This window comes from Cheilinus undulatus, linkage group 2, assembly GCF_018320785.1.
Source record: "Cheilinus undulatus linkage group 2, ASM1832078v1, whole genome shotgun sequence".
In the NCBI taxonomy this organism is placed as follows: Eukaryota; Metazoa; Chordata; class Actinopteri; order Labriformes; family Labridae; genus Cheilinus; species Cheilinus undulatus.
The window spans coordinates 18,304,608-18,330,745 of NC_054866.1; the positions used below are offsets into that span (position 1 = coordinate 18,304,608).

The 26,138-nt window shown below is 41.0% G+C and overlaps 1 protein-coding gene across 1 annotated transcript; it reads left to right on the forward strand.

Moving 5' to 3' along the window:
* The first annotated feature begins 1,376 nt into the window (after window positions 1–1,376).
* Window positions 1,377–25,808, forward strand: LOC121516169 (A disintegrin and metalloproteinase with thrombospondin motifs 15-like). Its single transcript, XM_041797269.1, has 8 exons — window positions 1,377–2,572; window positions 7,581–7,713; window positions 11,437–11,604; window positions 15,252–15,535; window positions 15,632–15,809; window positions 18,272–18,447; window positions 19,452–19,627; window positions 22,619–25,808. Exons 1-8 carry the CDS (start codon window positions 1,604–1,606, stop codon window positions 23,391–23,393), a joined length of 2,859 nt encoding a protein of 952 aa, XP_041653203.1. The 5' UTR covers window positions 1,377–1,603; the 3' UTR covers window positions 23,394–25,808.
* Window positions 25,809–26,138: the final 330 nt, after the last annotated feature.

Here is a 26,138-nt window from a genome sequence, read left to right on the forward strand (position 1 = left end):
TCTGCTCTTCCCTGACATGAGGGGGTTTATTTTTGATATCCTGCGTTGCTGGAAATTCTCCTCCCACTCTCGCACTTCACGAGACACTCGCGGATAAAACGGATCCAATGAGAATAGGCAGACACTCCCCCCTTCTGAAAAAGCTTGACAACCGTGCTCCTATTATTAACCCAGCGTGTTAGAAGGCAGCGGCAGGACATCTATACTACGCATAGCTGGAAGTCCGCTACTCGAGTTATTTCGGAGCCGTGTGTGAGTGACAGGCCCCCACAGAGCCTGAAGCCCCCCGAGCCGAGCTGCTTTATCCCCACACAAAAGGAAAAAAAAACTGTGTGCATGCTTGGCACTGAACGCTGCTTTCAACACCGAGAAACGTTTAATTACATCAGCAGAGCTCTGAGGACTTTAATGATCTAATTTGGCTTTACGCTGCATAACTTTGCTGTAACTTTCCGAGTAAATAAACGGACTTTACGCGCAAATAGAGAGGTTTCAGGCATTTAAATAGTCCTTTAGTAAATCTTGATAATTATTTTATAAGGCTTATATTTTAATTCAAAGTACAAGAAGACAATAAAAAGAATTCGTTCGTATTTTACGCAATTACGAACTCCGCGTAAAGCATTTCTCAAAATGATACATTTTTTTGTTCTTAAATCCTTTCAATGCAGGAGTTAGCACATTTCCAATGCCAGCGTTTTTATATAGTCGTGTTCTCGGAGAGTGGAAGAATGAGGCAGTGATAATGATCATCAAACTGCAGTTTAAGGCTTTCTCCACAAGATGGTGGTAGAGTACAACAAGTTTCACCATGAGTTTGATTATACTGGTGTCAAGTGGACTCCTTGTGCCAACAGGTGTCGCTCTTTACCCTGATTTCAACTTAAGCTGAACTGAACTTTATCTTGTGCATGACAGCAGAGAACTAAAGATGTTTAAGTGAATGTCTCTGGTGACATGTTTGGTACATGTTGGCTTTCAGCGCACCTCAGAGTCTCTAGGTGTTTATTTTTAAACAAAACTGCGTAAAATATAAGACAAACGCAGAACATAAGAAATGGTTCAAGATTTTGGAACGAATTGTGAAGAAATATAAAAAACATGTTTCGTTTATAGCCTGATATATCAGCTGCCTGAGTTTGAGATCAATTCACAGACACTTAAGCACCTTCCCCGTTTCCTCTTACACCTTGTGTTTGCACCCCGTGAGTCCTCCTCTGTGACTCTCAGCTCTGGGAGGGAGGGGTGATGCTCAAGCTCCTGTCTCACATGCTGTACAGCAACAATAATATTTGGAGAGTTACAAGTGGCTGCGGTCTGCAGCACAAACTCAGACGCATGACCAATGAGATCTCTCTCTTACGCACATACCCAGAATTCACTTGATAGCGATCGTCGGTTTTTACGCGCGACTTTAAAGCTCAGCAGCTCTGAGGACTCAGTGACCAGAGTGGAAATTGTGCGAGATGGGAGTGAAGCTGCGAGCCAGTGCTGGTGCTTAGTTTTTCTGAGGACGCACAAGCGGTGCCATTGCGCACAACTTCTTTAACTGCATGCAAACGCAGCCAGATTCCAGAGTGGACTTTGCTGCGCACGAACAGAGATGGCTATACTCATTAGTTCATTAATAGTTCTTACCAAATTCCTACTTTATTTAAAAGTGACATACTGCATGGAGGTGGATTTCTGCATACCTGTTCGTGTGGATTACCAAAAGCATGACAAGCATCTGCACCGGCGCACGGAACAGATGAATGAAAGACAGGTTGTTTTTAGGTTAAGTGCATTCAATCAGGAATTTTACCTCCACCTCACTCCGGATTCTGGTTTCCTTGCAGCGGGCAGCCTTCTGCCCGAGAGCAGCTCCTCATCACCTAACGCCTCTGCAGCCGCTGACCTGAGGGAATGCTTCTACTCCGGGGATGTTAACGCAGATTCAGACTCATTCGCAGCCGTCAGTCTCTGTAAAGGCATCCACGGTGGGTTTTCCTACAACGGCATGGAGTATTTCATCAGCCTAAGCCGGACTGAAGACGTACCTGCGTCTGGTTTTTCAAACTCTTTCGACAGGACTCATGTGATCCGCCGCTGGAGACGCGCTGCGCACTCGGATGGCAACTTCACCAGCAGGTGCGGAGTTACACCTGACGCCAACTTCAATGCGTCCTTGGAGAAATACAAACACATGAGCGAAATGGAGATGGATGGCTTGACTGAAACTGTGTTGAAAAGTCTGGGGAGGTCCAAGAGGTTCGCTTCCATCCCCAGGTTTGTGGAGGTGCTGGTGGTGGCAGATGAATCTATGGCCAAATTTCACGGAGATGACCTGAAGCATTACCTCCTGACCCTGATGTCAGTAGCAGCGAGGCTTTACAAGCATCCCAGCATTCTTAACTCTATAAACATAGTGGTGGTGGGCTTTATGGTGATTAATGAAGCTGACAAGGGACCAAAGGTTTCCAGCAATGCTGCTTTGACTCTGCGCAACTTCTGTTCCTGGCAGAAGAAGTTGAATAAACACAATGATAAGCATCCGGAGTACTGGGACACTGCCATACTGTTCACCAGACAGGTAAGCAGGGGAGAGGGACAGCCAGCTGTGATGCATCAAATTAGTGCTGTAAAACATAGAAATGCATGCACACAGGGGCAGTTGGAGTAATTTTTGAAGCCTTTCATCTAATTTTGGCTGCATTTTACAGTATTTTGCAATTTTGAAAAATCACTTTATTTCTGTCTGTTCTTTTAAGTTTTTACTCACTGAGTTTTTACTATTGAAGGTCTATTTGGGTTTCAAAATGGCATCGACTCTCCAACTACAAGGGCCCTTCAGAAGAGCAAAGGAACATCTTTTTTCTATCAACAAAATGTTACAGCCAAAAAGAGACAACAAATGGTTGTAAATGTAAGACAAGAGACATCCAGCAATTTCAATTTATAGTGAAACATCATCTGACTTTAAAAAAAAAGTCAAACTTTTATACAGGGAAGTATGTTGCTTAAATCCTAAAGTAATTCACAGACAGCAGCAAGTGTAGAGCTAGACCCTGAGGTATCCACCTGTAAAAATGACAAAGCCACTCCCCCCAAACAAACAAACTTGCTTTGCTTCACTTATAGTCTAGGATGATCTCACAAGAGAGTAGGGAGAGGAGCGCTGCTAACTGTGGCCAAATACCCTCACTGCCATCCACTGACAAGAACCACACCACCAACATTCATTTTAGTTAAGGTTTTTTAATTGGACCTGCAGGTGCTTTGTGGGAAAAGATCAACTGGAATTCTATCCTTGCATCTGTGCACAGCTGATGCCTAAAAAAGACCCAACAGAGAGGAAGAGGGACAGGGTGAGAGAAGGAGACAGAGGATGTGTAGACTATGGCCCAGCTAGAAAACTTCAGCTATCGTAAGACAAACTTGTATATGGAAGACTGCTTATGAACGCTTAATTCAAAGAATGAGAATATTGAGGTGGAAGGTGAGTTCGAAGATGAGCAGGTAAGCCAACAGTTAGTTAAATGTGGTCAGAATGACAGCTGTGACAGCTTTTGTCATTCTTTTTTTTTCTATTTTTGGGGGCTTTAATGAGAATATAAGACAAAAATGCCTCCAAAACAAATTGCATACTTAGTGGTGGTTTTAGTGCAAACTGAAACAAGGCCTTCTCCAATGTGCAAATAACAATTATACGTAGCTCATGAACAGGAATATTTAAGGCTTCTTGTTCAGTTAACAAGGCCACAGAACAAAAAGAGCTAGATATCACCAAGACTAGCACACTATTACCTCCTATGCCTAATTTGTACTACTGCATCAAAGCTACAGTGTAGCATAATGTACATCTGCATAGCCTAGTCCCTACATAGTAGCATGTATGTAGCCTGATGTCCACTTCCTCAAAACAAAACAATATGTCAATACAACTCAAGCCCTGTGACTGGTCTGCTGGGTAGCACTGAGTGACTGCTACGACATATTGCGTGTACTTTAGAGTAAGAAATTTGCTGCAGATGATGATAAAATCAGTTAAAAATTCTCGCCAACATTTAAAATCATCAGCTGTGCATTTTCACATCCATATCTAATAATGGCTGAGTAAGTAGGGGGGAAAAAATCCCGTCCTCTGTCTAATGCCGGCCTCACACCAGAGGACTTTGCTAAACCTCTTAAAGACTAAAAAGACTGACATCTGAGACCCTCTCACATCTAAAAACAGTTTTTCGGCAAGCCGTTGAGTTTTTAGTCTCAGACTAACATTTTGCAAAGACTGTAGGCCACTAACTACAAGACTTGAATAAAATTCCTTTTGAGATTATTTCCCATCATGCATCTGGTGGAAATTCACAACTATTTTTGTGCAGAGAACAAGATGTAGAAGGAGATGGAGATCACATTTGAGTTAATATCTCTTATAATCTGATGTTTTTAAATCCACGACATTGAGTAGAAATGAAAGGAAAGTTAAACACCGAAGCAAATTTGTGTGTTACTACAACAACTGAGGAACTATGCTGGCAACACTTCAGCATAAGGGTACCATGTAAAAACGCGAGTCATCTCACCACGGAAACAAACTGATTGGGCTTTTACTTTGAAAATCCCAGTGGCGGTTTATCATACCTGTGATGTCAGCCCGAAATGAACTGACATACAAGGCACACAAACACACAGGTGCAGAGATTTGACTGCAGCTCTGGGCAGACTCAAACTCTTGAGTTATGAGCAGACATTCAGTAGCTCTGGATTGATCTACGCTCAAGTTCGTATTTTTAAGAATGAAGTGACAACACTGGCTCCCATTGGTCGTTGACGACGTTCACGACACAGAGAAACACAATTGGCATACAACCAGACTTAAGACTTCTGACAATATGTAACATGTTGAGAGGGACTCAACTGCAGTCAAGATGGCCGACATGGGCGTCGCTACACATCCAATCCATGCCGGACGTCCCAAGCGGAAGTTTCTTCTTCATGTTGGACTCAGCTGCCAGTGTTTGTCAGTCTTTTTTGCGCCTATGCCTAACCCTTGGTGCTGGATCTCAAATATATCACCTTCCCCACTGCCTTACCCTGAACCTAACCACTCGGGTTTTAATGCCTAAGCCTACCCTTAGACGTACGGACTTCCGGTTGAGACTTCCGGTATAGATTGGATGTATGTCGGCCATCTTGTCTGCATCAAGGTACTCTTGAACACGTTTGATATTATCGTAACGCCAACACTAAAGAAAGATTGCCTTAAAACAGCTAAAATGAGTCTTATGACCACACCTAACATCTGAGACAATGGGAGTGAGCTACAACTTCAGCAAGACTCACATGATTTTACTCCAACTTTGGAATGTTTTCCGCAACTTTGAAATCAGAGTAAAAGTCGTTAAGTGTAAGGTCGCCTTAAGCTGATTCTGCAGCCGCACTTCCCAGCTCCTCTGATGTCGTCTCTCTTGTCTACTTCACAATAACTGATGAGAATGTATCACCAATGAAAAATTATGACTGGTGTTTTTTTATGCCTGCTTCTTCCTCTTCTTTGTTGGTTGTTTAAAAGGAGTTGTCTAACAGAGCGTTACTGCCATCTACATTGGCGAGTAAAAATATATTGACATCAATTTTCAGCCAGGCTGATAATCAATCTAGCCCCACATTAAATATTCAGTGATGTCTAATACCACTATTATACCCACATTCTTTATTATGCTAATAATCTACAGCTAACAGTGTCATGTCGACATTGTTTACTTCCTCTTTGTTCTTCTCTCCATCTTTTCTCTGGATCTATCACCCACTGGTGTTTCTCTAGTCTGTTTTTTATCTGTAACTGACTGTCCATCTGTCGTTAACCCCTTACATAACCATGGATCACATAAAGTATGCTGAGTGTGATTAGAAAGCATTGGAGATCCTGCTTCAGGGTCTGACTTATCACCCTTAGCCGAGTACTGGTTTTTGAACAATCAGAAGAGACTAGGTTGTGTTTTTATCTGTAAGGGCATGAACAACATGTCATCTCTCTTATTGTCATGTTTTGGTGCAGAATTAGTGACTGGTTAAGTGGTGAGGGAGAAAGGGAGCAGCAAAGTGACTGGGTGAGTGGAGGCAAGGAAAAGGGTCATAAAGTTGACAGTCTGTAGATAGTAGGCAGAAGATTAGGCCCATATTAAGAGCTAAACCAAAACTTTCAAGGCTCACACCAGTGCCCTCTGGTATATGACCCACGCCTTGAAGCCTCTTGCTTTACCACCCTGTATGCCTGTTCAGCAATCCCTCGATAAACTTGTACACTGATATAGCCCCTGTCATTTATGTGAATGACTCTTTGGAAATGAGTCAGTTCCTTCCAGGAAAAACCTTTCTCCTGTCTGCTTGGACAGAGCTCAGTCACTGTCAGCCTCTTTCATAATCACCAGAAATGTCTCAAAGAATCCACTTAGACTGCAGATAAACTGTTTATTCATCCAAACTTGGGTAAATGGAGACCTTCTGAAGCTTTAAGCCCAGTCACAGCTGATAATCCCATGTGGTCATTAAAACTTATCCCACTGAAGCATAAATCTCTCTCCATATTCATTAACTTTCCATGTCTCTCCTCTCTGATGCCTGCTCACTGTTGCCTGCTTTCCATTAGATCCAGTTAAGACATCTGATACGCATCTTCTCTCCTTCACTGCATAGCAACAACCAAAAACATTTGAAGGTCAAAATCACCCAACTGCCAGGACATATCCCTTATTTACAATGGGGACAATTATACATAGGAAAGTCCAGGTCCGGTGTTGTAGTCCTTGTAGGGCACAGTGCAGCTGCAGCGGTGGAAAAAGCCTTGTAATAGGTTACAGAGAGCACATGGTGTGGAGTACACACAGCTGGCAGAGGCAGCTTCTGTCACTGCTGGGTCTCATTGTGTGACTGGGTTAGCAAGTTCACCATCCGCTGTGTGCTCATATTTAGATTGGACTCTTCAAAAGCACAGGGAAGTTGGCTTCATCCAAAAAGTTAATAAAATCCTTGACCAGAAATAATAAAAAGCAGACAGAATTAATTTTAGGCAAAGATGAAAATCTTTCCAATAGGCTTTGAGATTAAAAGAGGCAACACTTTCTGATAACTAATAACAATAAACTGTTCCCATAATAATCATCATTTCCAGTATTAATGAATCATCCAGTGAGAAAAGGTTCATAGCTTCCTCTGTCATGTTAAATAACAAGAAGTCACAAAGTAGCAGATTTTCAAACATTACCATGGTGTTACTTACTAAACTGAGTATGCTGTGCACTACAAGTGGAAGTCATCCAGCCTTCCTTTTTTTACCTCTTTTCCAAAAAAGCAGGAATAAATGTGTGGTGGAGGTCACTAAAGCTGGTGACCTCCAGCTTTAGTATATTTAAGGAACAGTGCAGCAACAAGCAAACCAGACTCCCATGTGCGTTATATTAGTCTTCTTCATGGTGTGTTCAGTCTGTAGCTCCCAGAACAGGCACACAAGAACATGCTCAGCCACAGTACTATCAGACATTAGGAGCTTGTTATAATGATAACGGTTTTTTAAAGCTTAGACTTGTGCCTTTTTTTGTCAGGATCTCTGTGGGGCAACAACCTGTGATACACTGGGGATGGCCGACGTTGGGACCATGTGTGACCCGAAGAGGAGCTGCTCTGTCATTGAAGACGATGGTTTGCCCTCAGCGTTCACAACAGCCCATGAACTTGGTAAGAAAGTTTGCCTATTTAAGCAACAATATAATTGGACTGGATTTGGGGTGCTTTGGTGCCCTAAGGTCTTTTCTGGGTTTTTTGGACCTCAACTGGTTTAGCATCAGAACCCACCACAACCTCCTTAATGACAAATCACAACCCAAATTTCTTAAAATGTTTAAGCATAACCAATAACTTTAAAGAAAATGGAGTAGTTTGGACATGAAACGGCACAAAAAAAATTTAAAAGACTAAAGAGATGACAGCGTTTCTTTCAAAATTAAAGTACATCATAGACTTTTTGCCACAAATTCTGTTTCCAAGTACACATCTGCAGCTCACTGAAAATGACTTCACCTTATATAAGAAAACAATTGTCCGCCTTTTATGAAAACCCTTTTATTTCTCTGGAAAATATCTCCCTGCATGCTGCATGCAATGAAGCTGTTGGCAATAAGATTCAATTGGGATGAATTAGCATCAAGCTAAAAGGCTGAGTGCCTCTTTCACAGCATTTTTCTCTTAGTTTATTATAAAAATTCATATGTGTCTGTATTTCTGTGCCTTGTAGCCTTACCCATTTTAGCATCCACTACTGATACAGACCAAGAGCATTCTATTGAGCTGTTTACTTATGTGTGATCTAGTGCTGTAAAGCCGTATGCACTTACTGTGAGGGAATTATTGAGTTTGAGGAGATCCTGTTCATCAGCAGGGCTCAGATACCCACATTATCCATTTAGATTTATGCTGGGACACATGTGGCCTCAGAGGGAAAGAGCAGCATATCACTGTAGCATGAAATGTCAAAGAAGTCAGCTTTGGCAAATGTATACCTAAATAATCAGTGTGGAAATTTTCCTGGCCAGGGGGTTTTGAAACTTTTCATGATGATCTATATGTCTGCGTAGCTCAGTCTCAGTGTCAGAGCACAGCGTGGTGGCTGTTAAATTGCCTTCACCTGTTTGCCTGCAAATCAGACCCTCATCAGATGGGCTCAATCAGAACCAGCAGGTCTCAGGGTCCAGGATGAGGTCAATGCATGCTGGTCGCTCTTTGATCAGGCACATTTGCCCTGAGAGGTTAGGACCATTTCAGCCTGTCTGCTGGCTGAAGCAATCTACCAGAGCAATTCCAAGATAAGTCATTTAGACCCCAAAATATGCAAAATGTAGAGACCAGTTTCATGATAATTCCCCATTACATATGTGAAAGATGGACTGTTGTTCATCCAGACTGTTACTCATTTCTACCTCTAAAACAGCCTGTGACCACATGAAGCCTACGTAACAGTGGAAAAAAAGCTTTAGTTCATGATTGGACTCGACATGGGACTCAAAATTCTTGTTTCTTGGCTAGAAATCCTGTTTAAACCAACTTTTGTGGCTTGCTATGCCTTGGTGATATTGTCCTGACAGTATGAAGCCCACTGCAAATCCACCCTTAAATGAATGGCGTCTTCTAGCACAGCTTAGATTATGACTTATAATTGGTAACTCTAGAACAGACGGTGTAACCTTTACAGCTCTTCATAATGGTATCCATCTGACAATAAACTGGGAAGAGGCTAAAACATTAGACACAGTTGTTCAATGAAAACAAGACACCACAAGCTCTTAATTTACATGGAATTTCATCATGATGATCTTGTTCCTTTGGTCCAAAAAATCCACACAACTGGGAATGTTTCTGCAAAGTAAAAAGCACTGTTGAATGTGTAAGTTATACATATGCACTGACACAGATAGAGTGTATAGTGTTAGTTCAGACAAGCCACAGAGTTAAACACTGTGATATAAACAAGATCAGCTGATCTCACGCAAGCCCTCACCAGCGGACAGCCAGCTGATTAACTCGAAGCACGCTATTGGCTGATTGCACTCATGCTGCCATATTTAACATGATCTAGCCTTGCTATGCTTTGCTGCTCCCTCTGCAAGCTGCTTTTTTCAACCCTCCTCCAACCCAGCTCCTCCTTTATGCTATATCTGACTTAATGTCATTCCTGGGTCACTGATGCAAGCTCTGCTCTGGCTGCTTCTCCTCCTGCCTCAGGCTTTCCTTGTAAGCACAGGATGAGAAGGAGCATGTGCTGTTCCTGCTTGATGCCCTTCACATAGGTTCATGGAAGAGCAGGGTGATCCCAATACAGCCACACCACAAAATATATATAACAGCAATAAGAGGAAATGAATACTTGCTAATAAAGAGATAAATCAATAAAACTGCAAATCGTGTGTTTCTTGACAAAAGGATTCTGAATGAACTGTATGTCTACCTGCCACTGGTATTCAGTTGGAGAGAAACAGAAACAGTGCAGGTGCCAGGGGGATTTTTTTGCATGAAAAGAAAAACAACTGTTTTTTTCCCCCAGTAATATTAGTAATATTGTAGAAGAAAATAATGAAAAAATGTTGTCTCACCTCCCTCTTTGATAGAATGTCTGACAAAATCCTTAAAATCTGTAACATAATTCTTAAGTAGATACTGTGGTTAGATTATTGTAACATGGTTAATATACATGAGCTATAGGTAAGCCAACAGTCATTTCAGGCTTTTATTGATTGTTTTCAATCAAAGATAAAGGGAATGTTTGGACTATAGGCCGGATTGATGGCAAATTTTTCTTTCTCTTGCATCTGAAATTCAGGTTATTAGTGTTTTTCTCCTTGCAGCTGCTTTAAATGACCTTTTTCAGTGGTTTAGGTGAGCACTGAAAGAAAGCTGACCCTGAACGAGGCTAATTCTTCTTTGTCAGCCTTTCAATACAATTTTAATGGGTTGTGATAAATTGCATTTAGCTTGACACACTCCTAAATCTCCTAAACCAGATTAATCCTGTTAAAGAGACAGCTTTTCTTTCTGATTTTCAGTCATCAGTGGTTGAGAAATCTTTGAAAGACCAGACGCCAAAGTAACTCTTGAGGCCTCGAGAGAGAGATTGGTTTACACTGTCCACATACATGTTTAGTAATTACACAATTTCCCCCTAAAATGGTCCTGTTTCATGATGAAAGAGGCTAAATGTGTTTTTTTTCCCTTCAGAAAGCACTTCGTGTTCATATTTGGGGCTGAAATGATTTCCCTGGGAACTAGATTCTCCCGTCAGTCTGGTTTAGAACATGGATGTGTGCCACGCTGAATATTCCCATGTTTAAGTGCATTCCTGTCTGCTATGACATCAGCCTTAAACCAGGCCAAGTTTAGCTCCTTTTGCCTTATACACACATGCATGTGTGGAGAGATGTCTGGCAAAAAGTAATTTCCATAGACACTCAACTTTAGCTTCCCAGGGATTTCTACTACTGCTTATTATATTTAAAATGATGCTCTGATTGTAACAGAATGCTCTCTGTAGGGACCGTTTCTTTTAGAGATGCAACTGTGAAGACACTGATGTTTAGAACAACAATTTAGTCAACTGCTGATTCTTCTATCAATATGTTTTCATCACTTCTTCTGAATTCTGTCTGTTTTCAAAATAATGATATTGTATTTATTGCAGTTATTGTTAAGCACCCCTGCTCTTAAAAAAGTCAGTGTGAGCAGGACTCCAACACTGCTGACATTTTCTTTTACATTTGACCATGAGAAAAATAAAACTCTGTCACATAACAGAATAAGCTTGTTCCTTCATGTATTAATAAATCTAAAAACTTTCCTCTTGATTTCCCCCTTGTTTTATTCCTCTTCTTTCACCAAAAACGTGACTTTCTGTATCTCTCTCCCCTCATTTAGGTCATGTCTTCAACATGCCCCACGACAATGTGAAAGCATGTGAGGAGGTCTTTGGCAAACTGAAGGACAACCACATGATGTCTCCCACTCTGATTCAGATCGACAGGAGCCGGCCCTGGTCCGTGTGCAGCGCCGCCATCATTACTGAGTTCCTGGACAGAGGTCATGGTTAGTAAACACGTCCTGGATGAGTCTCTAATTCTGCCCAGGCCTCATGCCTCTCAGCTGGTTGTGATCTGATTGTATCCATGAAGAAAGGAGACCTTGGCACAGTTTGGTCACGGTTAAATATGTCCTCTCAGATTTAACATGGAAATGCTGAAGCATTACAATTTTTCTTTTTTGTTTGTTTTCATCTGAAAGACGTTTCTCTAGACATATAGCTTAGAATTTTCTTTAGGCAAGTTTTTTAAAATTAAATTTTGGATTTTAGATAGAAGTCAGTCAGTGTTTAATTCTGCATAGATTTACAACACTGTGTAGCACAAGAGGTACAACGTGTAAACATACAGTATGAGCTTAATATGTACACATGCAAAACTATGTGCCTCCCCAGTACATCTCTGTTATGGAGAGAAATGGCAGTGTGTAGAAGCCTCAGTAGTTACAGAACTGTGCAGAGCTTTTAGGCATGTTTGGGTACCGTCTGGGCAGGTAGTAGGATTGCCCCTTGTTGTGCTGTGAACGGCCAACAGGCCCAGAAACCACTGGCAGTCTCCAGGTGTATTACGAGGAGTGAAAAGGTCTGAGCAAAAGAGATGCTATCGAGCTTGACCTCGCCTGCCAGGTGACATGTGTGCCATCATGTGTTGAGCTTGACATCCTGTCTCCAGCCCTGGGTTGTGGGACATTGGGCCCTGTGATGTATTCTTAGCACCCAACATGCCCTAAGCCTATGGAAAACATTGTGCATTCACACCAATTCAAAAATACCAGTTGTTACAGCAGACAAATCTACATCCTGATAAGAGGACATTTTCAGCCTGAATAGCGTCATTCTTGATTGGCTTACACAGTATGAGTAAATTCTTTATAACTAATCTTTTGTGATTTTCTGAGGGATAAGAGTTATTCATAAAAAGCGTGTGTCTGACCTGACTCAACGGCTAGTGCTGTGGAGTTGTCTGTCAGGAGGCATAACCTCCTGAGACCTGAGCTTTTCTTTGGAATGCATTTTTAGTTTCATTCACTACTCTGGGATCAGCAGGACCTGATAAGTTTAAAGCTCAGCCTGGTCTTGGGAAAGGATTTAGTTTTTTACCAAAAATGATGTCCACATAACTCCTGTATGTCGTGTTCCTGCACAGAATAGCGTGCTGAATCTGTTATAAAGCAGATGTTCTGGTTTACTTGGCCAGTTGTTTGAGGTCTTCAGCCAGTCAGAAATGGTCAGTCATTAAGAGAGGTATGGACTTGCCAAGGCCAAGCCTGAACAAAATCTCCACTAATAGTTCTGAATTTCTTGGAAATGTTCCTCTCCAAAATCCACTCATACACCCTAGAATTTTAAAAACTGTATCTTAAAATTTCTGTGAAAAATGTTAAACCAATTTTCAAGGTATACCATAAAAAGTATGCCAAAGCTTCTCTAAAATCTTTAAATTGTACCATGAAGGCCTGAACTTTCAAAAAAAAATCCTCAAAAATTCCACACAGATTTCTGTGTATTTACAGACAAATTACCCAAAATTACAAGGGAAATTTCCCCTAAAACAAAAGAATAGTACAAATAAATTCCCCAAATTTCTATGAAACAAACTGCAAAAAAACAAAGAAATGTACTGAAACTTCAATGAAAATCCTTGAAAATTCTGAAGCAAATTTCACCAAAATCCTCTAATGAAAATCTCCAGTACATGGAACTTGGAAAAACGTAAAAAATTCCAAGAAAAAGAACCCCTAAAAATTAATTTTCCATGAAAATTTCAAGCAAATTACTCTAACCTTAATGGGCATTCTGGACAGTTATCTCAAAAATTCTTATTGTAGAAATCATAACCATGTAATTTAATGTCCTCATATGTACATGTAGGGTCTTGCCCTTGCCTGGTGGTAGGCTGAGCATAAGTTAGGTTAAGACAGCATTTCCAATATGGCGACCTCTAACCACTGGCTTCAAACTTCCGCACTGGTAACAAAATAGTTGACAACACCAAGACTTCATTCATGTTTCAGATCAGGGGCAAAAGGACTTCGCCACACCATTCTGCTTTTCTGAATTGTATTGTATTTCCATGGATTAGGACACATAGATAAAAACATCATTTTTACCTGGATAAATGTTGTCTTCTGACGTTGTCATACCCAGACATATATCATCTTCTTTCACCTGGTTATCAGAGCAGAGAAATGCCTTTTCAGCCAGTTTTTACTATAGGTAGAGGATTTTATTTTGTAAGCAGCTCAGAACTGACACCACACAAGAAATGCAGAAATGTGAGGCACTCCATGGTGGAGTGACACACTGTGCATTTATCATTTCACACTGACTGTACCAAACAAGTATTTCTGTGGAAGTATTGTTCCTTGGAAGGTCATAATGGGACTGATTAGTTTATACTGTATCCATGTTGAATGTCCACACAGACTCAAACACTGTTAGTGTATTAATAAATCTCTGAGCTTTTTCTCGTCAGTACCTGATCCATGCCAAGTCTTTTTTCTGTCTGTGTATAAACTCCTGTAAGTGACCGTGACAGGATTCTGTGTGATAAAAGAATTAAACATTAATTCATGACCTCCCCTTGACCAACACTCTCACTTCAGAGGAGAAAACTTCAAAGCTACACTGCTAGGTTTATGATATGTGTGATTTTATTGCTATAAACATAGTCCAGTGCTGCACTGTCTCATGTTAGTCTATTTTTATACTGACTGGAGAGAAAGATTTAGAAACAGCTGGACTTAACTCTGATTGAGATGCTGTGGGATAACCTAAAACAGGCCATTCATGCTGGAAAACCCTCCAGTGTGAATGAATTAAAAAAATTCTCAGAAGAGTGGGCCAAAATTTCTCCACAGTGATGTGAAATAACCAGCTATTAGGTTAAGTGGGCAATTACTTTTCACATGGGGTCAATAGGTTAGGATGTCTTTTTTCAATTATAAATGAGATCATCATTTAAAAACTGCATCCTGTATTTACATGGGTTATCTTAGCATTAAAATTAGTTTGATGATCTGAAACATTTAAGTGTGACGAATATGCAAAAGAATAAGAAATCCTTTTTCAAAGCCCTGTACTGATACCCCTTCAAGAAAAGGACATCAAATCCAGTATCAGTGGCTATCACAGGTGTCTTGAAGAGTCTGTCTCAATTTTAAGCTAACCAGTGCACAAATAGAGCAGATAAAGACCAAATAAGAAGTCCCCCTTCTTTAGTAATCTGCTGAGGGACTTACCATGGTGAATTTTACTCATTAGATAGGTTGGCGGAAGTAAATTAAAAATATTGTTCTTGAAAAAGATGTCTGCTGATTGTGAAAGTGAGGTTAGTGAGAGCTCAAGAAGGAAGAAAAACAGAGTATGTATCATTAAATCCAAACAAGGAGCTTTACAATATTAAAACACCCCACAGAACTGAAGGAAACTGCAGAGTTGGTGACAGTTCTGGCTGTGTTTGTCAAGCAGCACCTTTCATATTAAAAGTCCCCACTGTAAAAACAAAATATCGATGAGTGCAGTTTTATGTTGACTCTTAAAAGGCTATCAGAAGGAGTAAAACAGAATGGAAAAGTTACCTGAACACCTCCTCATTTACTCAGAAATGTGTAGCAGTCTGAATTTTTGCATTCTTCTTTCTTTGTTTCTGCAGGAGACTGTCTGCTGGACCAGCCTCAGAGACAGCTGTCTCTCTCAGATAACCTGCCAGGTGCTAGCTACAGTCTGCACAGACAGTGTGAGCTTGCCTTCGGACCAGGATCCAAGCCCTGCCCGTACATGCAGCCCTGCTCCAAGCTGTGGTGCACCGGGAAGGCTCGGGGTCAGCTGGTCTGCCAGACCCGACACTTCCCCTGGGCAGACGGCACCAACTGTGGTAATGGCAAAGTCTGCTACCAAGGAACCTGCTCCGAGAAGAATACCACCATGAACATCCAGGTGAGAGAGTGGGGGGATGAATACACCACCTTGTCTGGCTTGGTTATTTTCATTACAACTGTGTGTATCATAGTGCATATTTCTGCTTGATTCCAGGTGGATGGTCGGTGGGGGAAGTGGGGTGTGTTTGGAGACTGTTCCCGGAGCTGTGGTGGAGGAGTTCAGCTGGCCAAGAGAGAGTGTAACAACCCTGTACCTGAGAATGGGGGCAAATACTGCTACGGCCTTCGAATCAAATATCGCTCCTGCAACCTCAACTCTTGTCCTGAAACAGGTACTGTTATATCTACAGATTTAAGTGCATGCTCCAAAGAGGTCCTGTGGGTCATCAGTGTCTCACTTATTGGCACATAAAAGCAGAACCTGCTGGCTAGGTACAATATTTTTTTTTCCAGAGATGTTATCCCATGATTTCTGTTTAGAGCCTTAGTGGAACTGACCAATCATGCTTGAGTGGGCTTAGAGCAAAAGAGATGGTGTGTAGTTCCTCCAATGAGTCCTGACCGAGACTGTCGGTTTGTGGCTGACCTGACCCGTCAAAGCATTCATTGTTATGTGATTAAGTTCAAACATTAACTCATTGAACTTTACGATATCCCATTTATTTGATGCTACCATAGCAGGGGATACAGCTTGAAACTACTCACATGAGCATCCTTCTATTCTTGGCCTTACTTTGTGAATCAGTCAGAAGCAATATGCATACAACATTTCACTTTTTAACCATTCTCCTTACAGATTATGATTTACTTTTTCGTTAATGGAAAATTCTTCTTTCTGTGGTTAAGCTTATGTAAACACCTTTGATCTTCTAGATGTTCCTTATTTTCCTTAAGTATGAAAGCATCTTTTATCGGAACAGGAAGAAAAGAACCCTTAACCTAAAATTACTTTTCAAGTAAAGCCACATAAGGTAAATAACTAACATCTGAGGGTGGGGCTGCCAGTTTGCTTAATTGCACCACTGTCCTGTAGGTGAAGCTAACCAGGTTAAAGCAATAGACAAGCAGAAGAAGAAGAAGAAGCGCTGTAGATTTGTGCAAATCATTGGGCATCAATGACCCATTTTGTACATGCACTCCTGCATATTTCTCCATGAGTATGCTATGGTTTCACACTGGTATAGCATTGTAGCACTCATTTAAATAATTAACCAAATAGTCAACATCATATAGAACATTTATTTTCATTCATTTGATTCCCAAATGGAGACACTGATCAGAACTGTTAAAAATTGTCAATATTTTTCATAAAGCAAACTATGATACATTTTAAACATGTTACGGAAATTATATTAATTACTCTAAACTACCCATATTTAGCAATTTGTCAGGATTTGACCACATTAATCCTGATAGTCATCAGTTGTTGTCTGATGACAAGAGAACTATACACAGATATCGTGACTTTGTCTTTGAAATCAACTCCTTATAATACAAAGTTGCCTTTGAACAGATAACAATAGAAACAGCATAGAAAGATTGAGTCTAACCTCTAATTTCCACATACAGCTACTGCGATGCGGTCCGCTGGTGAATTGTACTGCAAAGTAAATCGCTCTCTCTCTCTAGTCTATCAGAGCATGTCCACAGCTGGCGCTCCAGACCAGCAGCGGTGCATCCCTGGAGCGCCACTTCACTCCGCTTCGTTTGAGATACGCTGCAGGTCTATTTTCAGCGCCGGCCACTGCCAAATCGTGTCAATACCCGTTGATGAAACAGCTCCAAAAATGGAAGTCACAAGCGTAGAGTATCCTGTTCTTTCAAAATAAACACAATGCATGGACTCCTAGTCACAAATCATCACTGTATCAACATTACGTCGCATCCTGCAGCATGAGCAAAGGGTCACCGGTAGGTCAGAGGGTCACAGAGCTACAATGGTGCCATTGACGAGGAAAAGTTAACTTTTGAGGACATGTAGCCAAAGAATTTTACATAAAACCACAGATCCTTTAAGCAAACATTAACCTTCTAACTTCCTAATGTACTCACACGATAGCGTAAGCAAAAATATCATGGACTTATACCGGAAAGGATGATAAATTAACCCCAAAAGGTAAAATAGCCTGCTACACACTATTGCTGTGTGAACTCGCAATTCTCCCATGATCTCTGCCTGCTGACTGGGGCTGAGCGCTGTGGTACAGTGCTCTAGACACGCTTCCGGTGGGCGAGGTCGCTTGCCTTTTCATCGAAGCAAACCCACTGTACTTCCGTGCACGACGCAGTCGTCCTATGTGGAATTTGCAGGTAATGATCCGTTTTAGTAATCTAAATGTTTACAGAGTTCATCAAAACAAAAAAAAATGGTTGTGGCCCTTGAAGACTAACTGATCAAATGATAACCAAACGGGTCCAAGATTTTCGTAGGGTTAATCCAGTGGGAAGTAACCCAAATATTGGAGAATTAATACAGAAAAAAGTTTACATTCCCTTAATCACTACTAAAAGTTACCAAAGAAAATAAAGATAGTTAATTGGAATGCAAAGACAGATTTTTTCAGCAAATGTTAGGGTAATCAGGTTCCACAGTCTGCTGACAAAATTTAACACCTCTAAGAATTCAAACATTGTTAGAATCATGTATGTTTGTCAGGTGCACCTGAGCTGGGCAGGAATAAAAGCCTGACAGGCAAAGTGGCTCTAACCAATAAAAGCCTTACTCCTATTCTATAGGGTCAATTGTGCTTGATTGTTGTCAATCTAATATGTGTTGTTTTGTTGATGTTCACAGGTAAGAGTTTCCGTGAGGAGCAGTGTGAGGCGTTCAATGGCTTAAACCTGAACACCAACAGACTGGGTTCCTCTGTAGTTTGGGTTCCCAAATATTCAGGCATCTCTCCCAAAGACAAGTGTAAGCTGATCTGCCGTGCCAACGGGACTGGATACTTCTATGTCCTAGCTCCAAAGGTATGCTCATTTATCCATTCCCCACACATTCACAGTAATACTAAATCTGTCAATGGCACACTTTTCCTAATTTCTAAATGATGTTCATTAGAGAACCCAGAGGGAACACTGTGTTAGCAAAGTAGAGAAACTCTGATGAGTTCTGAAAAGTTCTGGGCAAATGACATATTGACTTCTTTCACATTACCAGCAAAACATAATTACCCAACCATCTGGAGGCTGATGAAGGCCGATAATTGCCAGCTTTAGTGCAAATGTGGTTTCAGCCTGTGGAGTGTATATGGAGCGATGCTGTCAGCTTTCATTATGCTGCTGAGACTAAAACCTAAAGTACTGCCACACTGAGATCTGTCTATTAAGCTGAAGCATTATATTGGGGATTTGTGTTATTATTCTGTGCTTAATGGGTATCAAGTATTGTGCTTGCGAATGCAATCTGAACTCGTTGTCATTGAGTACCTCATTCTGAATTAAAACCTCATGGAAGAGGTATAGTTTGAGCATTTAGGTAGGAATATGATGAATGTCTGTCTGAAAAGGTTTGGAGTGCTACTACCTGCTGTAATCTGACCCATGTCCCCTGTTATAGAAATGATGTGTCATTCAGAGAGAGGAGATTTGTTATTGGCAGTAGAGGAAGTGGTGGCACTGCTGCTGCGGCAGGATTGATGGAGTGGAGAGGGAGGGGAAACATGCAGGGACCATATCACTTCACAGCTGTGGCTTGTCAGCAACTATTTATGCAACCACAAAGGAAACAATCATGCAGCAGCGACACAAGCCAGCATCTAGTTTACACTATAGGACACTGAACACTCCCTGTGCTGCTGCTTTGACTTTCTGTTTATGTACTCTTTGGCTTATTGTGTTTGTTTAGTCCGAGGAATGAAGTTTGTAAATTTTGGAACACGTATGAGCCAAATGTTTCTGTCTTGTGCTCTCCGTCTCCCTGTTGTTCATGCTTACATAACACTTGGCCTGATATGATGTCTCCAACTCTGCAGGTTGTGGATGGGACGCCCTGCTCTCCTGACACCTCAGCTGTATGTGTTCAGGGAAAATGCATCAAGGCCGGCTGCGATGGCAAGCTCGACTCTAACAGGAAGTACGATAAGTGTGGGGTGTGTGGAGGAGACAACCATGGCTGCAAGAAGGTCTCAGGACTGTTCACCAAACCAATGTAAGTAGTTTTCAAGTAGGCACTGTAACACTAGTAAGACTATAACTAAAGTGTCAGGACAGGCTTGAAGTGAGGGCATCTCTGTAGTAGCCTGGCATGCCTGATAGACTGTTTCAGATACCCATGACTTGGTATCTCACATCAATCAAAGCAATGGCTAGGCAGTGTTTGGGCCCACCTGGCCCCATATGAAGAAGGAATTGCCCCTTAAGCCTAACAGCTGGTTGTGACACCCTTACCGGCAAAAACTGCAAGCAAATGCAATAAACACACCTTTACTCATAATGCAATCCAGAACATCAACACCACCCACTATGACATCATATGTAACATAAAGTAGACCTTTCTGACCATGTCAACAAAACATGATGATATTGAAGTTTTTCAAATACAGAAACACTGTTAAAATGGATTGATTGCAGACCTGTTCAGAGTGTTATGACTGATCTGTGTTTAAGGTGTAACCATGTCTGTTAAAAGAATGATACACAGCAAAATTAATGATGATAATAATATTAAAGACTATTTTTGTCTAATATTGATCAAAAATTATTTCATTACACCTGTTATAAATCATGATCATCTTTCCAGTCCAGGCAGATAATAAGGCCTAGCTTGTATTGAGAGAAGATGGCTGCTTATGCAGCAAGTGAGTTTTACCTGTCAAGTGTCTTCAAATTAGATTTAGCGCATAACCTTTAATGGATTGGCCAGGTTCTATGTCTGTAATCTAGCAAATCTATCTTGCTAAACTCGAATCTAAAACAGTTGTCCCCTGTCTGAAAGTGGACTGGACCAATGAGCATTAATTAAGGAGAGCAAGGCAGTAGTAACATGGGGGATGTAGTTGTTCTAGTCGTCTAGTTTATGTGCCTCAGCAAAAGTTAAACCATTTAATCTTCTACAGACACTGAAAAAATTATCCATGCTCTTATAACATCATGGCTTGATGACTGTAACTCCTTCTAACTGGGGTTCAGCCCACTTTGTCTCGCCTGCAATACATGCAAAACGCTGCAGCCAGATTTTTAACAGGTACACGCAAATGGGAGCACATCACCCCTGTGCTCGCCTCCCTTCATTGGCTCCCAGTTGATTAATAATAATAATAGTAATAATAAATGTATTTATAAAACGCTTTCAGGCAAAGTGCTGTACATAGAGATAAAATTAACCTGACAATAAAAACATCAGAGAATCCACATATACAAACATACTCAGACAATACAAATGGAAATCAGTAAAACAAACAATTTAAGACTCATATGAATACATTTTAAAATTTCATTGCTGGTTTTTCAATCTCTCCATGGTTTAGCCCCCTCCTAATTACTTTTTAACCCCATATACCCCACCTCGGTCCCTCAGATCCTCTGAGCAGTCCTTCGTGGTTGTCCCTAGAGTTAAATGTAAACTCAGAGGTGACCGGGCTTTTTCAGTGGCAGGTCCACGTCTGCAGAACAATCTGCTTCCTCAAATTAGAGGGACTAACACTATACATTCATTCAAGGCCCAGCTCAAAACCCACCTGTTTTCCAAGGCTTTCAATACTGCTTAGAGACTTCTCCAATCAAAGAAGCATTCTCCTCTCAATTGAATGTGTACTCTCTGTCATGTTATTGTGTCTTGTCTTGTCTGTGATCTCCTATGTAATGTTTGGTTGTTTCTTATTATGCTTTAAGTGGGAAGCACTTTGGTCAGCTGAAAGCTGTTTTAAAGGTGCTATATAAATAAAGTTTACTTACTTACTTCTAGTCCCTGGCAGTAATGGTTGTTGCCGGTGTGTGATTACCTCAGATGTAGCAGTAGTATAGTGACAGTTTTATCAGAACTGAAAAACATTTTTTTATTTAAAAAAAGAGTAAGGAACTGTGCTGAAAGCTTTTCATGATAAAAAAAGATCTTTTCACTCATCTGTCGACCTGCTTTGGCATGAATTTGTGACAGCGGTGTTTATTTGTAGTTTGAGTTGGTATACAATGGCTGTTGGTGGAGCTATTAGCTCAGATGTAGTCACAGCGGCAGTTTTCTTTGAACTGGGCCATACTCCTTTATTAAAACAAGAGCAAACCTAGAATGCAAACTTCTCCTTTCCAGCCTTACCATAAGTTTTATCCAACAACTAGAATGGCAGTCTGAGGCGGCAGACCCACACCTAAGCAGCGCCACCAAGGAACTCACGCTCCCATTGCTTACTATGGTGTTCGAAATTTCGAAGTCTGAGAAAAAACGAACGGGTGCGCGGATCATCACCAAAATCTAACTGATTCTTCCCTGTCACTATCCCAATATTCCCTGAAAGTTGGTGAAGATATGACTTTCTGTTCTGGAGTTATCTTGTACACATACAAACAAACTAACTAACAAACTAACAAACAACAAAGATACAGAACCCTTTACATAACCCCCTGCTGGTTTCATCAATGTGGGTAACAACCTCCACCATTGGAAAACCTTGTTACACCTGAGTGATGCATACCTACCACCTTATTTAGTCTTGTTGCTGGGATTGGCCTGTAATTACTGTGACAGACAGAATGGTGGTTCAATGACCTTTGAGAATTCTTTGAAAAGTCCTGCACTTTCCAAAAGCTTTGTATGGGAGATTTCCGAGACAAATGTGAAACATATCCAATGCAGTATTTGAAATATATCCCATCAGTATTTGCAGATATTTTTTACTTAATCCAATTTTGTATTCTATATCTCAAACTGAAATGCTTATCTGGACTTTTCATGTGAACTTAGAAGAAGTGCAATAAGAATAATTTTTGACTTCCTCTTCACGCTAAGATTTGAGTCATGAAGTGAAAGTGTAAGGGCTCAACAAGATGACACTATCGTCTACTCCGTGGAAAATCATACTGAGCATTCCTAAAAATGCTTCATGAAGCACTTCAAGTGTACCGGTTACATTTTTATCATGTTGCTGAAATCTTTATTGACTTTCTGACATCATTAATGTGGTATATTTCCTTGTTTTCCTTTCAGTCATGGCTACAACTTTGTGGTGACACTTCCTGTTGGAGCTTCCAATGTTGACATCCGTCAGCGTGGCTACCGAGGAATGGTCAGTGATGAAAACTACCTGGCAGTGAAGAATCGACATGGCAAGTACCTCCTAAACGGCAACTATGTGGTGTCAGCTGTGGAGCGTGACCTGCTGGTGAAGGGAAGCTTACTGCGCTACAGCGGCACCTCCACCTCTGTAGAGATTCTTCAGGCTACCAGACCTCTGCAGGAGCCTCTGACTGTGGAGGTGCTCTCCGTGGGGAAGATGACTCCTCCCAGGGTACGCTACTCCTTCTACATCTCCAAGGAGAACAAGGAGAAGACACTGCAGAAAGAGGAGAGAAGTCATGCAGTGCAGAACAGCATCTTGAAGGACAGTAACAGGGTGGAAGCAAAGAAGCAGATGATGGGTAAAAGGCCGCTCAGTCACTGGGTGACAGGGAGTTGGGATCCATGCTCAGTGACATGTGGGAACGGTCTGCAGAAGAGGCTGGTGCAATGCCAGAGCATGGAGGGGCGTCCTGTAGTGGACTGTGACCATGCTGACAGGCCTGTAGCAGTGAGAGCATGTGGGGATCCCTGCCCCATGTGGGATGTAGGGGCCTGGTCTCACTGCTCAAAGTCCTGTGGAAGGGGCTTTAAGAGGCGGCCAGTGCGCTGTATCACCGACAACGGCCTGACTCTACCCAGAGATCACTGTGCTGGAAGGAGGAAGCCTCAGGAACTGGACCTCTGCAACCTTAGGCCATGTTAGAGCAGAGCAGACTTAGCGTGAGGACTACTTTTGTCAGTCAAATTGATGACTTGACATGAACTTTCAGCTCTGATCAGCATGATAAGGATTCCAACGCTGTGTTGAGTTTAACTACTCTTAAAAGCAGCCTTACAGTGCCTGAAGGGGCGTCTGCTGCAACAAAAGAGGCTAATAGAGACAGGGAGGGTCTTTCTCCATTGTTTGAGGACATGGACATCTTTAAAGATGTGGGAAAAGAAGGAAATCTGTCCTTTGTGAACTGTTGGACCCTCTGCAGCAGGTTTGACTTGTGGTACGTCTACCTCTACCAGGAGAGAGGACATAGTGCCTGAGAATATGGGAGTAAACAAGGAGAAAGATGCAGAGACAGCAATCACAGCCTGCTCAGAGACATTGCCTCTTGGTGTTGTAACATGCATGGAATGAGATGAAAATATGAGGAAAATTTAAGTCCAGGACAAACGGATGGAAGTTTCACAAGGAGAAACTCAAAACTGCAGAAACACTGAGCAGTAATCTCACCTGTGAATTGACATTTTTTCTTATTTCACTTTATCAAAATGTGAAACACAGTACTGTATCATTCATGCTGTTTTTACATCTGCTTTATTCACTTTTCATTTTCTTTATTCAGTGCTAATTGCTGTCGTTCATTGTAGAAAAACAAAACCAGCTAGCAATTACGCTGCTCACCAGAGTGATTTCATCTTGACTAAAAGCTTTACAAGCTTCTTTTCCTGCAGTCTACAGTACATGTTATGCATATGTTACCACCCTAATGAACTTCACCAAAATCAAACAATTCCTCACTGTTAACTGAGACCAAAAACTGAAGAATATTTTTATATAGAAGGGAAATAAGAGTAGTTAGAGGTAGGATGTAATAATACTCTCCGTAGTGAATGTATAATAGGCTTTTTCCAGTGCAATCATAATGCATGTTCTGTGAAAACCAAACTGAGCATATTTAGCTATTAGTGCTATGTTGCCAAAGAGTTATGACTTTCAAAGAGGCTTTGGTGCTGTTTTAACAGTATCACTGCTTACCTTAAGTACCTTAAAGTCCAGCTAAGATTTGATTATGTGTTTTACAGAAAAGATTACATTCCTGCTTTGTATTGCGACTCCCTTTGTGCTCTTGTGTCTTAAAAGTTTGTTAAAATCTGACCTCCTGGAAGCTCAACAGACAGCCTCTAGCTCCAAAACATTTCAGTTATATAACCCATTCGGCACTAGGGAACTGTGGCTCTTAAACCCTGGCCCCTGATAATGATAATAATAATTTACTCTTTGAAGGTTGCATTACTTGAAAATCAACTCCACCCTTGTATCACTTGAAATTGTTGGAGTTACAATGTCTCTGGAAGCCTTTGCTTCCTGCACCAAGTTGATCTCAGCTATAGGTTGACCTTTGCAGATTGATTCTTCCTGCTCCTTAGTAGCAGTAACACAATTTGTGGGAAAAAGCAATCTTTCTTTTTTGGTTGACTATAATTAAAATTGTCATTTATGTACCCAATAGCAGGCAGAACTTGTCATGAAGTTGACTGGTTTGAAAACATCAGATTATTGTGTTACTCCATTTACACCTGACTTTTACATGTAAACATGTTAGTTACTGAGATGAGTGGCACACCTTCAGTAAGCCAAAATCTTAGAGCTCACCATACCCATATCCATACAGAACAACCACCTTGAAACATGTCATAGTAACTTAAGTTATTGTATAGTTATAGTAATAATGCATGGCTGTAAAAATTGCCAGGGCACACCAAGACTTGCCTCGAGGGACACCAGTGTGCTTTGCTACACCATATGAGAACCACTGACTTGGTCATACTGGCCCAGATTGTTCAAAATCAGACTAACAAACCAAAATAATATGATCAGATCAGATCAGACTGAATTAGATAAATTAGATTAGATAAGACTAGATTTGATTAGATCATATCAAATCACATCAGCTTTTATAAATTTGAGGAGATTAGATTAGATCCATTTAAATTAGATTAGGTAGATTAGATCAGATCAGATTGTAAAGGTCAGATCATTTTAGATCAGATTAGACTGAATTAGATACTATTAGAATAGAATAGATTCAATTAGACTAGGTTTGATAAGATAAGATAATACGAAATCAGATCTGATTGTATGGATTAGATTTGATAGGATCAGATCTGATCTTATTAGATCAGATCAGATTAAATTGTTTAGGTCAGATCAGGGGGATCTGATTGGTTTGTGGGCTCAGATTTAAACCAAGTGATCATTTATCTTGAACATATCCTGATTCAGAGTAGGTTAGGTGTTCAGCACAAGTTATCATAAAGTGCTAAAATCCCAGTTAACCCAGATGTTCCTTACCCTGATTTGTTTCACACATCCATCTGGGAAAGCTTCATAAGGAAATGTTTGAGAAAAGGCAGAGGCTTTGAAAAAAACTCAGAGTGTGACTGGGTGAATGTTCTGTCTGTCACATCTCTACAGGCCAATCAGAGCAACAAAACACATGACGTAGCCGCTATCATGCTGCGCGTGCGCAGCTACAACGAATAACACGAAACATGGCAACTATAGGCATGTAAGTACTCGACTTTTGTCGTTTTTGAAAAGAAAACAACTCACTGCTGTTCTTTGTCTTTCTTTTAATGAAGAAGTGTCGTCAAGTTCTGGTAAAACTGGCGTTTTAGCAGCATCCACGCTAATCTCTTCCTCCATAACTACACCAGCTCTTGCTGCTGCTTG